This window comes from Erinaceus europaeus, chromosome 21 (genome assembly GCF_950295315.1).
Source record: "Erinaceus europaeus chromosome 21, mEriEur2.1, whole genome shotgun sequence".
In the NCBI taxonomy this organism is placed as follows: domain Eukaryota; kingdom Metazoa; phylum Chordata; class Mammalia; order Eulipotyphla; family Erinaceidae; genus Erinaceus; species Erinaceus europaeus.
In genome coordinates this window covers 7,430,519-7,445,604 of record NC_080182.1, presented here as the reverse complement: position 1 = coordinate 7,445,604, position 15,086 = coordinate 7,430,519, and the positions used below count along the sequence as shown (strand labels likewise).

Below are 15,086 nucleotides of genomic sequence, written 5' to 3'. Positions count from 1 at the left end.
TTCGTGTTACATGTAATACATGTTACATGTAACATAATACATGGTACATGTAACATGTATTACAATTTTTGGGCTTGTAGTTTCACACCCATATACACGTATGTATAAAACTCACCACACCCACCAGTCCAATTCCTGGGCCATAACGCTAAACTAACTGGAGTGCTCCCTCCAGCCCTACATTCTTCTGATAACCACCCGTTTTCAGAATAAGTTTGATTACTATTATCTGCCTTGAAACTTCATTTGTTTTGGGTAGTTATGTTTCAGCTATAAATGAAACCATCCTGTAGCTGTCTTCCACTTCTTTTAGTTGTATTTCTTAGCACAATCACTGTCAGGAGGGGCTTTTAAGCATACGAACACCATCTTTTCCCTTATCTTAAACATTAACTAGAGTCCCTACATTAGTGAGTGTAAAATTGCAGGACAGTATCACAGAGATGTACTTAGATTTGTGAATGTGTGTTGTTAAGTCAGATTGATATAGGTTGGTGTCAATCCTCTTCAACTCTGGAAGCAGTATTTCCAGACATTTTAAGAAGTACTAACATCTCACGATGTATTAAGAGATCTTACATGGATTACATCCCCCCCCCACATTCTAGTATGTATTAGGGAACAAAGAAACTTTAAAGTTTCCTGTCAGTCTAGAAACTCTCAGAGCTTTTACTGTGCCCAAAATGCTGTGACGCTCTAGAAACAGACACAGTTTTGAGAATTCATGACAGCGAAATGAACTTTGAAGTTCATCCTTATTTTTCTGAGGCATTACTAACCAGTATCATCTTACTGGATATGCCATTTTCCCAGATCGAAAGCATCGGAGGCTCTCTGACATTGTATTTTTACATTGCTTGGATTTTCATTAAGTAGAAATTTCAGGTTCCAATTTCAAAACCTGACGAAATGCTTCTCAGAACCTGTCCCTAAACTAAATGCATGTGAGTCAAGTGGAGAGAGAGAGACAGACTGCCACCAGTCCAGACTGCAGACTCCCCATCTGAGCATTCTGCTAGAGACAGATTCACATGTTAAACCTGTTTACCAGGAGATTCTTGTGCAAGATTCTTAAATGAGGGCCAGGTGGTAACACAACTGGCAGTTTGCATGTTACCGTACCTAGGGATTGAGGTTCAAGCCCCTGCCTTCCATCTACAGGGGTAAATTTCAAGAGAGATAAGACAGTGCTGCAGGTGTCTCTCCCCTCTTCCTCATGGCCACCGGGAACAGTGGATTCATGGTGGAGGCCCCGAGCCCCAGTGATAACTCTGGTGGCAATTAAAATATAAATTAAAAGAAACTTTAAGCAATAGTACAAGAATTTCTGCCAGTACTTAGTATATAAGATGAATAAAAGTCTGTGAAATGGAAAGGAAGAACTATCCTCTATATTATTTCAAAAGAAATAGATTTAATGACTCTCAAAGTCTTCCAGATGATAGTCTGGTGTCTCGGACGACCCTCCTCATACTGGGATGTGGTTTCAGTCTTGCTCTCACATCATCCTGCATATGACAGTAGTTCTGTACAGTATCCCTCCTCCACTCCTTGGAATTTACTGGGCAGCTTACAACAGATCTCTGAGATATTAGCATTGCTTGAAAAGTGCATGGAAAGGAGGCCTCTGAACTGGCTAATGGACTAAAATCCAGTCCTTATTCTTTGCCTAAAATAGCATCAAAGGCTTTGTACATTTCTGCTCCTTGAAACCTGCTTAGACTCTGTGGGGTGTGACACCTTCTCCACAGGAGCCACTCCCTCTGTGCTTGTGACAATTCCTGGGACCTCAGAGCCACCACAGGGAACAAGGGCAGGTGTGTGAGTTCTGGGAGAGGAAGATCTGCTACAGTGGTCCTTGTCACACAGTCCCTCTCTGAGCCACCCTGGTAACTGCTCATAGGGAAAAGGGGAGGAGCTAAGATAACTGGTCTGCCTGCTTAGGGACGACTATAAAAAACTACATTTCATCTTGATATTAATTAGGATATATTCACTTTTTAATGAATGAGAAATACAAAGAGAAAGAGATAGATGATAGATGGACAGACAGACAGATAGGGAACATAGCACTGATCATCTCTTGCTTATGAAGGTTATGGGAATTGAACATGAGTACTCTGAGCATCAAGCATTTTAGCCTTTTGTATAATCATTATGATGTCTCCCCAGCCCCAAATATTTCTCACAGCTGAGCACTATAGACCACAGTTTCTTTATCCTCTTCTCTGTCACTGAAAGCCTCGCTCCACAGATGATCTACAGAGTGAGGGTTACCTGTCCTTACCTTATGCCTCCACCTAGTTGCCATTTTGTCCTTTATTCTCAGCTAAAAGGGAATGATAAACTGACCCCTCAAGATGCACAGGTTAGACATTTTTAAAAATTTTATTGGGAGGGGGTTAATGGTTTACAACATAGTCTTTTTAAATATTTAATTTATTTATTAGATAGAGACAGAGAGCAATTGCGAGGGGGAGGGGGTGGTAGAGAGGGAGACAGGTGGGGACCAGGGGCTTGAACCTTGCACATCCTTGCACATTGTAATCTGTGCATTTAGCCAGGTGTGCCACTGCCTGGCCCCCAGTATGGTCTTTAACACATAGACACAACCTTTCATATCTTTTTGTTTGGTGTCTAAGAGACATACCAGGACTCCAATGCCCCTTCATCCTGTACTTCTCCCTCTTTCCCAGAGTCCTTTGCTTTGATGCAATATGCCGCCCCCAGTCCAAGCTTCACCTTATGTCCTCCATTACTGTCTATTATTCAAAAGTTCCACCTGTACGTGAGATCATTCGGTATTGGCCTTTCTCTTTCTGCCATGTCACATTTTTTTAAAAAAAATTAATTAGTGATTTAAGAATGATTAACAAGATTATAAGATGACAGGGGTACAATTCTGCCCAGTCCCACCACCAGAGTTCGATGTCCCATCCCCTTCATTGAAGTTTCCCTATTCTTCGTGCCACCTGCCCTTAACCCACTGCGCTACCGCCTGACTCCCAAGCTTCCCTATTCTTTATCCCTCTGGGAGTATGGGCCAAAGACCTTTATGGGGTACAAAAGGTGGATGGCATGACTTTTGTAATTGCTTCTGTCTTTTTTTTTTAATTATCTTTATTTAATAGAGATAGTCAGAAACCAAGAGGAAGGGAGATATGGAGAAGCAGAGGCAGAGAGACATCTGCAGCCCTGCTTCACCACTCATGAAGCTTTTCCCCTGCAGGTGGGGACCAGAGGCGTGAACCTGGGTCCTTGTACATTGTAACATGTTTGCTCAACCAGGTACACTACCACCTGGTCCCTGTAATTGCTTATTCAGTGAACATGGATGTTGGCAGGTCAATCCATATCCCCACTCTGCTTCTGTCTTTCCCTAGTGGGGCAGGGCTCTGGAGAGGTGAGGTTCTGGGACATATTGATGAGGCTGTCTGCCTGGGGAGGTCAGGATGGTGTCATGGCAGTATCTGCAACTTGATGGTTGAAGGGCTGTAAGATATAAATTGTTCAATCAACATAAATCTAAAGGTAAGACTAGAGCAAATGAAACTAGGGATCTTCCGGTGGAAAGAAACTTGGAAGTCTGTCTTAGGTATATTCCATCTATGTGGCCATGACTTTAGTAATTTTTGCCTGAGCCTGATAGCATAATATGCAGATGAACTGAAAGTATTGTCTGGGATGATGGTGTCAGAGTTGAGAATAGGACTAGAAAGCTAGGCTTTTCACATTTAAGAGAATCTTCTACTTCTGATAAACAGCCCTCATCACAGTGATACCAGTAATACCTACACCCATGATTTGATTTACATAGCCTTCCTCCTTTGGCTGAGATCTCTGTGAAGGCATGCGATGTACCGAAATTATCTGCTGCGTTTTGCTTTGCTTTCTTTTTTCTTTTTCTTTTTTTTTTTGCCTCCAGGGTTATTGCTGGGGCTCAGTGCCTGCACTACGAATCCACTGCTCCTAGAGGCTATTTTTCTCATTTTGTTGCCCTTGTTGTTGTGTTTGTTGTAGTTGTTATTATTGTCATAGCTGTTGTTGTTGAATAGGACAGAGAGAAATGGTGAGAGGAGGGGATGACAGAGAGGAGGAGAGAAAGATAGACAACTGCAGACCGGCTTCACCACTTGTGAAGTGACCTCCTGCCGGTGGGGAGCCGCTGGCTCGAACCGGGAACCTTATGCCAGCCCTTGCACTTTGTGCCACGTGCGCTTAACCCACTGGACTCCCTGCGTTTTGCTTTCTTCTCCTTTCTTTGCATCTCCAGTCATTATCAGACAGCTAGGACTAGGCAAAGCCCCCATGGATTGTATTCTGTGAATGAGTTCAGCATTCACATGTGAACACATGCAAAGCAGTAGGTTGTGACAGCCGCATTTTCATCATGGCTGCTGTATTGGCAAAGAGCTGTGGGTGTGGTGTTGGTTAGTTCTTGCCACTGTGCAGTGTCATAAATGGGAAGAGTGGCTGTCATATTTAATGCTTGAAAATTGCTTTAATTGCATGATTTGAAACTTTAAATCGGGGCACTTGCTCTACCAACACATCCAATTAGCCAGCTTATTCTCTCTAACATGTAAATAAGACATTAGTGATATGCTTTTACAGAGATGCTCCAAGAAGAAAAATACTTTCTCTAGACCTGAAAGGTCGAAGCCCTGGTTATCATTTGCCCCCATTTTCAGGGAGTGAGGGAGAGAAGACTTGGAATGAACAGTGGCTCAGGTGGGCAGGGGAATGGTGCAGAAGAAGGAGGACAAGATTTTCATGCCCAAGATGCAGGCTTTGGCCCCTGACAACACCCATGCCAGAGCAGAGTGGTGCTCCAGCTTCTTTCTCTCTCACCCAATAAGTACTAGAAATAGAAATAAAAATAAGTTAGCCTACAAAACCCTTCTGAAAACTTTCCCCCAGAAATAGAGTGAAAAAACTGTAAGCATTTAATAGAATGATGGAAAAAGATTATTTTAATATGAAACCCTAAAGACACATCTGATGTTGACTGTTTTGTGATAGATCATTCTTGACTTTTTGGAATTAATTAATTAACTTACAGAGGAAGAGGGATAAGTAGAAGGAGATGGAGAGAGACAGGGAGAGGGGAAGGGGGAAAGGGATAGAGAGAGAGAGAAGAAAAGAGGTAAGGAGAGGGGGAGGGAGAGGGAAGAGGGAGGAGGAGCTACTATTCAAAAATAAAATTTTCACCGTGGTCTTTTTATTGCCATACACCTTAAAATGTAGACTTATTACTCTCTCCTTAAAACATAGACTTATTACTCTCTCCTTTACATTCCAAAGCTTTATTAAGGAAATTATTGCATTTTTAAAAAAAAAAACTTAAGAATAATACAAAGATACCTTAATGATGAAATACAGTGCTAATCTATCTAAACAGATAAATTTAGTCTCAATATTAGTTAGATTTCTTGACCAGCTCAAAGAAGTGAAGAATAGGGGTAGGAGCAGAGGGAAGATTTTATTTTATCATTCCCATAGTTGTTATTATATCTCGTGAAGAATCTTTAGAGAAAGAGATTTCCCAGAGTCTCTAGTCACTGTTTTGAAACTTCATATATTCATATATTTTTTATTATAATTTGTTCAAAGCTCTAATTCCTAGATGAGAAGCTCTTACAACATATCCTACTTTGGTAAGACAGGGATTCCAGAGTGCAAACCTTCGTGTGGGCCCTTTGTGTTCAGTACATAGCTGGATAGAGGTGCAGCACCAGTGCACAGGATTTGCACACCAGGGACTCCCGACTTGGTTCCTGGACCACCAACAGTCAGAGCTTAGTGGGTCTCTGGTGGAAAGAAAATATGATTAGAATAGTGGTTTTGTTCAAATTATACCATTCTAAATTTTAAAAAAAACTACTTGTTAATTAAAAAAAATCAAGGGGCTGTGGAGTGACAGCATATAGAGTATGGGGATTAAAAGCTTGAGGTTCTGAAGCCAGTCTCCCAACACTGCATGTGCTAGAGTGATAAGCTTTTCCCTCTCTCCCTCCCTTCTCTCTCCTCTCTGCTTCTCTTTTCCTTCACCATCCCTCTCTCTTCCCCTTAGCCCCTCCTCCCCCTCCCCTCTCCCTTACCCTCTCCCTGTCTCTCCTTCTCCTTCTCCCTCTTCCTCTGTAAGTTAACTAATTAATTCCAAAAAGTCAAGAATGACGGCATTATGAATCTCTTTTGAACAGAAAAATAAAAGATTCACAAGCCCAACATGGACTTATTCTTTGAAATATTGGTGAATGAAATGCTGGGATTTGCAAAACAAGCATTGGCACTGTGATTGATGTTTCTACAAGGACTTTTTTTTTTTTTTAATATGGTGAATGTTGACTACTAACTGCAAAAACTGGATCACAAAAAAGGAAAAACTTACACTTTTTTTCTGTTGCATTTTTAACTAAGATAGAAAATTATTATTCCAGAAATAGAATAAATATATTGCACTTGATCTTGTAAATATAAGCTTGGAAGTATAAATCTCAGCACCAGCTACTGTAGTTATGACCTGGGGGACATAGCTGGTCTCCGAGTAGCTGAAATTAACATAGATTATTTAGAGCTATAGCCAGCATGTGGATTAGAACATTCTGACTGGAGTTCTAGAAAATAAATAAAAATAAAGCAAAGTGATGCCATGCGGTCTCTCCGTGTGGAATGCTAGTCTTTGAAGATCCACAGTTTTCCGGGATTTATTTTCACATAAAGGATGAATAGAGCTTGGTCTTTACTTTTATGGAAAGTCATAAGCTACCTCAATTAATGTATAAATATTTGGGGAAAAAAAGGGACTGGAGCTCTCTTATATCGAATATAAAGCTCCATGTCATATTCAGACTCTCCCAAACAATTGCAAAACCACTTGTGATGTGTTTTATAGATAGATGGCCGAGAGCTATAAGCTCTCCTCATGATGTGCTTGTTCTCCACAGAGCGAACTGTGGTCACGGTTCCACCTTCCAATGTGGATGCCACAGTTGGAGAGAGCATTGTGCTTCCCTGCCAGGTGTCCCGGGACCCCTCCATAGAGGTGGCCTTTGGATGGTCTTTCAACGGGCATGCCATCGACTTAAGGAAAGGAGGGGCTCACTTTGAGAGGATTGGAGGAGTAAGTTGCTGAAGTTCCTAAGTGCTTAATAAAATAAATCGGGTCTTTTCTGAGAGCCAACATCTTCCGTAATTACCCTCCCCATCTTTATTTGCTGGGAAAAGCACTGTCTGTTTATGAAGCTGCATCTGTTCCCGTTTGTTTCATTCTGTTTGTGCCTCTTGCCTAGAAATGCCTGTGATCTCCATGAAGTTGTAATAAAGGGAATGATGATGGGCTCAAATATGAGAAGCAATAATGATGCTAGACTCTCCCCTCCTGAGTTCAGAGTTGTCTCCCATTTACTATGTACCCGGCTGGGTGGCATTACATCTCTCCCCTTCTTCGCTTCCTTCCTGCAGGAATCTGTTGGGGATTTGATGATAAGAAATATTCAGTTAAATCATTCTGGAAGATACGTGTGCTCAGTGAAAACAACACTAGAAAGCCTCTCTGTGGCCGCTGATATCATTGTCAGAGGTAAGCAGCATTGGTAAGAGCATGTGAGCATGTGGCTTTAGCTACTGTCAAACATATCAGTCACTGCTTTGAGGAGCTTAGCTAGGCTGCTAAGAGCAGGGGACCTGCTTGCCTGAGGTGACAACTTAGAATCCCAGAGCACCACGGGTACAGAGTGAGCTTCTGGTTCTCTCTCTCTCTCTCTCTCTCTCTCTTTCTCTCTCTCCCTCCCTCCCTCCCTCCCTCTCTATTCTATCTAGATGAAATGAATAATTCCTGCTCTAGAGCACTGCATAGCTCTGGCTTATTGTGGTAGGAGGGATTGAACCTGGAACCTCCTAGGAATAACCACTGTGCTATACCCCTCAACCCAAAGAAAGTCACTTATTTATTTCTTTTTTTAATTCTGGTGTCTGGATCATAGGTCTTTGAGTCACCACAGCATGATAAACAAGAGATAAATAGCGATGTGCGTTTTCAATTTAATTTTTTTTAAATTATCGATTGATTTTATTTGATAGGACAGAGAGGAATTGAGTGGGAAGGGGAATAGAGAGGGAGAGAGACACACACACAGAAGCCTCCTTTCTGTAGATGAGGGCTGGGGGCTTGAACCTGAGTCCTTGCACATGGTAACACATGCACCTTAACCAGGTGCACAACCATCTGGCCCTCTAGTTTCTGTTTTCTCCCTCCCTTCCTTCCTTCCTTCCTTCCTTCCTTCCTTCCTTCCTTCCTTCCTTTCTGATTTCTTTCTTTCTTCCTTAATATCCTTATGTATTTATTATTGGATAGAGAAAGAAATTGAGAGGGAAGGTGGAGATAGAATGGGAGAAAGACAGAGAAGCACCTGCTTAACCCCTCCTGAAACTTTCCCCATGCAAGTGAGGACCAGGGGATTGAACCCGGGTCCTTATGTACTGTGATGTGTGCCCTTAACCAGATGAGCCACCACCTGGCCCCTCTAGTTTCCTTTTCCTAAGCCTGAGGCACTGGCCTGGGTGAGGTGGCTGCAGGGATAGACTGGTGTCAGGAGGCTCCAGGGGAAGCAGAGTGAGCCCCAGAGATCCAGGTGGTTCTCCACTTGAGTTGCATTGACCAGGCTTGGCATGTCAACATTGTTGGCACTTTCTGATCTCCACAGAAACATTCCTAAATGCATTTCTCCCTCTGTGGGTGAATGGGGCTGGCCCTTAAGGAATGTGCTTCCAAGTGCAAGAGGTGCATTCTTTGGTGTGGCCAGCCTAGGGGGGGCAAAAATAATTAAGTAAGTTAATAAATAAGCCAGTTCTGTCAGTCCCCCTGCGTGCAACAGAGCCTTTACACGACTTGCTTTCCCAGGTCCACCCAGCCCCCCCCAGGGTGTGAAGGTGGAGCGTGTGTCCAGCACCACCTCAGAGCTGAGCTGGAGGCCCGGCCCTGACAACAACAGCCCAGTCCAGATCTTCACGGTGCAGGCGAGGACGCCCTTCTCTGTGGGCTGGCAGGCTGTACCCACAGGTAAGTAGGGAGGTGACTGGTGCCCTTCTGGCCTGTGCTCCCAGAGACACCTGAGTGTCCTCCCTCCCTCTCAGTTCCAGAAATTCTCAACGGCAAGACGTACAATGCCACCGTGGTTGGCCTGAGCCCCTGGGTGGAGTATGAATTCCGTGTCCTTGCTGGGAACAGCATCGGAATTGGAGAGCCCAGCAAACCATCGGAATTGCTCCGAACCAGAGCATCAGGTGAGAAAGCCAGAGCACGTTCTAAGAAACCTGTCACATCCTTCCTGGTGGAGTTATGAAAGAAAACAAGGCAGAAGCGTGTTTTAGGAGCCTTGTCCCCAAATTGGAGACCTTGAACCGGTGACTCGCACATTCGTGTCATTATGTGTACACACAGTGCGTTCTCTGCCAAGTTGGAGTGAGAGAGGCTTATATCTCAGCAGGCATGTAAAACTGAGAGGCTTTCTGGGCTGTCCTCTCCTTATCTGTTTCCAGCCATAATCCAGAAGAGAATCTATGGATCTGTAAATGCAGATGAGCTGCTGCTCCTTTCATTAAAATAGTGTAGCCGAGAATTAATGGAGAGACTGTGCTTTCCGCCGGCCAGGACAGCCTGTCTGTTTCTCATCTCTGACCTAGTTGCTGCTCATTGAGCAAGTGTCTGAATTCTCCACAGCCCCCCACCAAAAACAAACTGAGAAACAAGGAAGTCCTTCACTTGCTGAGTACAGTGACCAGCTGACACTTTGATGAGCCTGCAGAATCCAAATGAAATCTTCTTATTGCAGGTGGGACCCGGGGGCTTGAACCTGGGTCCTTGTGCATCGTAACATGTGCACTCAAGGAACTGTGCCACCACCCCGCCCCTCTAGTAAGTCTTTCTTTAAGCTAAGGAGGATGTTGACGTTTACATGATGATGGGGTCTAGTCCATTTAGAATATTTTGTAAAGATCTGTTAAAGATTTCTTTTTGCTTATTAAACATGACAGAGAGAGTTTGAAGTGAGACTAAGAGCCAGGGAGAGGGAGAAACCAGAGAACACTGGTACATCCAGTGCTAGTGACAGGGCCTCAGACATGCAAGTCAGCCAAGGCTCTAGCAGTTGAGTTATTTTCTTGACAACTGAAAAAAAAAAGTCACACACACAACTCACTCACATGAACACACATGCAATATAATTAGTGACTTCACATTGTTTGTACAATTACAAGATTTCACACACCTGTCTGTGTGCACACACCCACCTCCAAAATTCCTGTGCCCACCCCATCCCCTTGCCTTCGTAACCACCATAGTTTTTCACAGAATCTAAGAGACCTTTTGATTATACTTTTTTTTCTCTTCCAGTTGTCTTAATTTCACACCAGAGTGAAATAATTTAATATAGGTAATGATATATTTTTTTTGACTGTGACTTCTTATATCAAGTCCTCGATATATAAAAGGGAAAGAAGATGTACTGCCCCTTCATCTTACTGGGGAGCAGGGCTCGGGCAGGATGTTAACTGAGTGTTTCTGTGAGGGTCAAGAGTTGAACCCAAACTTCCAGGTTTCTTGCACCCACTTTTTCTGTAAGATGAGACTTTAGATGTGCCAAAGACTGGAGTAATGAAACAATGGCATCTGGAAGTTCCCAAGCCCTTCACAGAGGACTAGGTGGGAATCACCAAGTGTTTTCCTTTGCGGCCTTTGTGACCTGGTGACATCAGGTATCATTAGATGGGGAGGACGCTGGCTTCAAGTTCTCAGCCGGAGGTTTGCCTCTCTCCTTCCTTAACCATAGACATACCCACTAAGGCAACATAACGAGACTGGGTGCTAATAGAGAATTCCCCAGGGCTTCCAGTCTTGCTGGAGCGTGTCCTCTTTAAGTGTCATCAAAGACAATTCTTCTCAGGATGGTTGAGGTTTAGCATGGTTCATTTGAAAATTGAATCAAGGAAGGAGCTTTATTACCCAGAATATTGGAAATTTTGTAAGGAGTAAATTAAAGTGTAATTTAAAATAATTTCCATATGCATTTGAACTACTTAATGGTCCTGAATTAGTGTCACTGGAAGCATAACAGAAACCTGCAACTGTGGGCTCCACTCCGGTTCCCGTGACTTTTTGGTCAAAGGCATCAGCAAGTTTAGAAAGCAGGATAGAGGGGGGCTGGGCGTTAGCACAGTGGGTTAAGTGCACGTGGTGCAAAGCCCAAGCACCAGAGTTAAGGATCCTGGTTTGAGCCCCAGCTGCCCACCTGTTAAGGATCCTGGTTTGAGCCCCAGCTGCCCACCTGTTAAGGATCCTGGTTTGAGCCCCTGGCTGCCCACCTGTTAAGGATCCTGGTTTGAACCCCAGCTGCCCACCTGTTAAGGATCCTGGTTTGAACCCCAGCTGCCCACCTGTTAAGGATCCTGGTTTGAGCCCCTGGGTGCCCACCTGTTAAGGATCCTGGTTTGAGCCCCTGGCTGCCCACCTGATAAGGATCCTGGTTTGAGCCCCTGGCTGCCCACCTGCAGGGGTTCACTTCATGGACAGGGAAGCAGGTCTGCAGGTGCTGCTATCTTTCTCTCCCCCTCTTTGTCTTCCCCTCCTCTCTGTCCTTTCCAACAACAGCAATGGCAACAATAACAACAAGAGCAACAAAATGGGAAAATGGCCTCCAGGAGCAGTGGATTCGTAGTGCAGGCACCCAGCCCCAGCGATAACCCTGGAGGCAATAAATAAATAAATAAATAAATAAATAGGACAAAGGAAAACAGGATAGGAGTACAAGATAATCCTTACATCAGTTCTGACAATCAAAGCAGAATTCAGAGGAATGTGGAAATGGAAGCTGTCTGACAAATGTTAAAGAAAGAACAGGTTACTGTATCACCATGCCATCTGTCACATTGCACACCTACATGGAACAGGAATAAATACATATCTAGACTTATCCAGATGCTCTCCATGGGCAGCATAAAATGTTGAAATGGACAAATAAGTGTCAGTTATTTTAATCTCTGCAGCAAGGAGTCATGTGCTAGTTACATCACCTAGAGCACGTATGTCACCGCGTGTAAGCACTCATTTAGTTCAAGCCTCTGGTCCATACCTGCAGGGGGAAGCCTCATGAGTGGTGCTATAGGTGCCTCTCTCCCTCCATCTCCTCTGTCCCCCTCCTGTCTCAATTTCTCTCCTATCAGAGAGAGAATAGGCACTGGGAGCAGCAGGTTTGCTGTGCATTCTGGAGCTCCAGTCTTCACCCTATAGCAATAAAAATGCAATTTTTAAATCTTTTTTTTTTTCTTATCAGAGCACTGATCAGCTCTGGCTTTTGATGGTGCAGGAGACTGAACCAGGGACTTCAGAGCCCCAGGCATGAGAGTCTCTTTGTGTAACCATTATGCTATCTACCTCCACCAATTTTTTAAAAAAAATTTTGCAGCAGGGAGTCAGGTGGTAGCACAGCAGGTTAAGCACACATGGTGCAAAGCACAAGGACCAGCATAAGGATCCAAGTTCGAGCCCCCGGCTCCCCACCTGCAGGGGAGTCGCTTCACAGGTGGTGAAGCAGGTCTGCAGGTGTCTGTCTTTCTCTCCCCCTCTCTGTCTTCCCCTCCTCTCTCCATTTCTCTCTGTCCTATCCAACAACAACAACATCAACAACAACAATGATAACTACAACAACAAGGGCAACAAAAGGGAATAAATCAATAAATATTTTTTAAAAAATACTTTGTCTGGAATGTTCTAGAGTCTGAAGAGTTCTAAAGCAAAATGGAGGAAGGGAGCACTCATCATGTCAGAACTGCTTCTTCCTTTGTGAAGACAAAGTCAGAGAAACACTTCTCCCATTCTTTCCGTACAGTGAGATTTGAGAACCAAGCGTGGATTGCTAATGTGAGAATTTTTATCCATAGATGTTTCAGAATTTCTTTCTTTCTTTCTTTCTTTCTTTCTTTCTTTCTTTCTTTCTTTCTTTCTTCCTTCCTTTCTTTTTTTTTTTTTTTTTTTGAGAGTATATAGATTTGCCACTGACTTACAATACTCAGTCCATTTCTGGAGTAAGCATCACAACTCTCTATGTGCATAAAGATTTGTTCTTAAAGGTTAACATATCCTGATGACTAGCCAAGGAAAGGTGATTTCACTTTGCTTACTGAGGAGGATGAAATCATAGTAGCCAGTGCAGGTCAGCTGTTTACAGCACAGCGGTGTGATTAGGCCACCCTGTCACCTTCTGTGGGGAGCAGCATCTTGCCAATTAGCAGATGATGCGTCATCATGTCAGAAACACAGTGTTGCTCAGTTCTTAATTAATTTTGAAGCCAGGATGCTCCTGGGTCAGGCACTGCTGTCTCCTCCCCCCTGGAAGATTGGATACCTTGAACATCACTTATGTTCTTTAGAAATGTGAGTCCACCCCCCCCCCCCACACACACAGTTGTAGTGTGTCTGTGTGAGATCTGGAGAGTTAACAGCCCAAACCAGATGCCTGGCTGTCTAGTAACTGTCACAACCTCTCTCTGTCTCTCTCTCTGCTGCTCCCAGTCCCTGCTGTGCCACCAACGAACATTCAGGGAGGAGGAGGAAGCCGCTCAGAGCTGGTTGTCACCTGGGAGGTAACTTGCTGCCCAAATGACTAATTTTGGAGGTGAAAGGTATATCCAGGAAGAGCAGTTGGGAAAGCAACATATGGTGGTTTGATCCTGGTTGAGACAGGCAGAAATCCTTGGTGGGCGGAGTTGGGTGGTAGCACAGTGGGTTAAGCGCATGACCTGTGGAAGGGTCCCGGTTCGAGCCCCCGGCTCCCCACCTGTGGGGGAGTCGCTTCACAGGTGGTGAAGCAGGTCTGCAGGTGTCTGTCTTTCTCTCCCCCCTCTGTCTTCCCCTCCTCTCTCCATTTCTCTCTGTCCTATCTAACAATGACAACATCAGTAACAACAACAATAATAACTAGAACAAAGAAAAACAAAAAGGGCAAGAAAAGGGGAAATAAATAAATATTTAAAAAATCATGTCAAAAAAAAAATCCTTGGTGGGGAAGACTCCATGGTGCATGATGGAGGAGAGGTCTGGGAATATTATTCCTTTCGACTAAGGAGAGAGTTTGACAGCACAGATCCCTCCCAGATGTGAGAGCAACCACCCCACCGTCTAGGGGAGGTGTGGGCTAGTAAAATCTTCATTATTTTAAAAATGTTATTTGTTTACCAATATTATATTTTATTTATTTTGGATAGAGAAAGAGGGAACTTGAGAGGGGAGAGGGAGATGGGGCAAGAAAGAGAGACACCTGCAGCACTATTTCACTGCTTGTGAAGCTAGAACCATGTGGATGGGAACCAGAAGCTAGAACCTGGGTCCTTGTGCATTGTAACATGCATTCTCCCAGGCTGTGCAACTCCCTGGGTTATACTTACTTTAAGAGTGAGAGGGAGTGGGGAGAGAGAGAGAGAGAGAGAGAGAGAGAGAGAGGCAAAACTTTGTAGTTCAAGCTTATGCTGGCACTGAGGATAGAATCTGGAACCTTTGGAACCTCAGACATGCAAATTCTGTGCTCAAAGATGCAGAGATGTCTCCCTGACCCCAGAATGGTCGTTATTGCCGATGAACTCGAAGTCATTCCACTTACCAGTAAGTCTGTCCTGCTGTGCCCGAGTCACACTCTGTAACCTGCAGGCAGAGGCTAGTCATCCAGCCGCCATTGCTCTTCCAAGCTGGAAGCAGGAAGTGAGATCACTGCTAGAGCACAAACCTTGCCAGGTGTGAGGTCCTGGGTTTAAGCCCCAGCTCCTCACCAGAGCACCATAGACAGATTCTGGGAGCTCCATAGATGATGGAGTGGTACAGTACTGTCTTTGTGCTTGCTTGCGCTCTCCCTGAAAAGAAAAAAAATGAATGAAAACTTGGACCTGGAAATCTAGCCACTGTTATCAAGTCTGCACGATGCTGACATGCGTTCATTTGTCAGAAACATACTTGGAAGTCCTTTCAGCTTTACGGTTTACATAGTATTGATTTATGTTAAAGTAAACGTTACCACACCATAGTTGCATGACCTGAATCT

At 44.0% G+C, this 15,086-nt stretch overlaps 1 protein-coding gene across 5 annotated transcripts in view; it reads left to right on the top strand.

Annotated features, from left to right (window-relative positions):
• Positions 1–15,086, top strand: part of CNTN6 (contactin 6) — a 331,006-nt gene that overhangs the window by 299,883 nt on the left and 16,037 nt on the right. For all 5 annotated transcript variants that reach the window (XM_016190506.2, XM_060180342.1, XM_060180344.1 and 2 more), the window contains 5 exons: positions 6,948–7,123; positions 7,465–7,582; positions 8,903–9,061; positions 9,136–9,285; positions 13,568–13,638. In XM_016190506.2, coding sequence (XP_016045992.1) covers positions 6,948–7,123; positions 7,465–7,582; positions 8,903–9,061; positions 9,136–9,285; positions 13,568–13,638 — 674 coding nt within the window. The remainder of the gene's footprint in view (positions 1–6,947; positions 7,124–7,464; positions 7,583–8,902; positions 9,062–9,135; positions 9,286–13,567; positions 13,639–15,086) is intronic.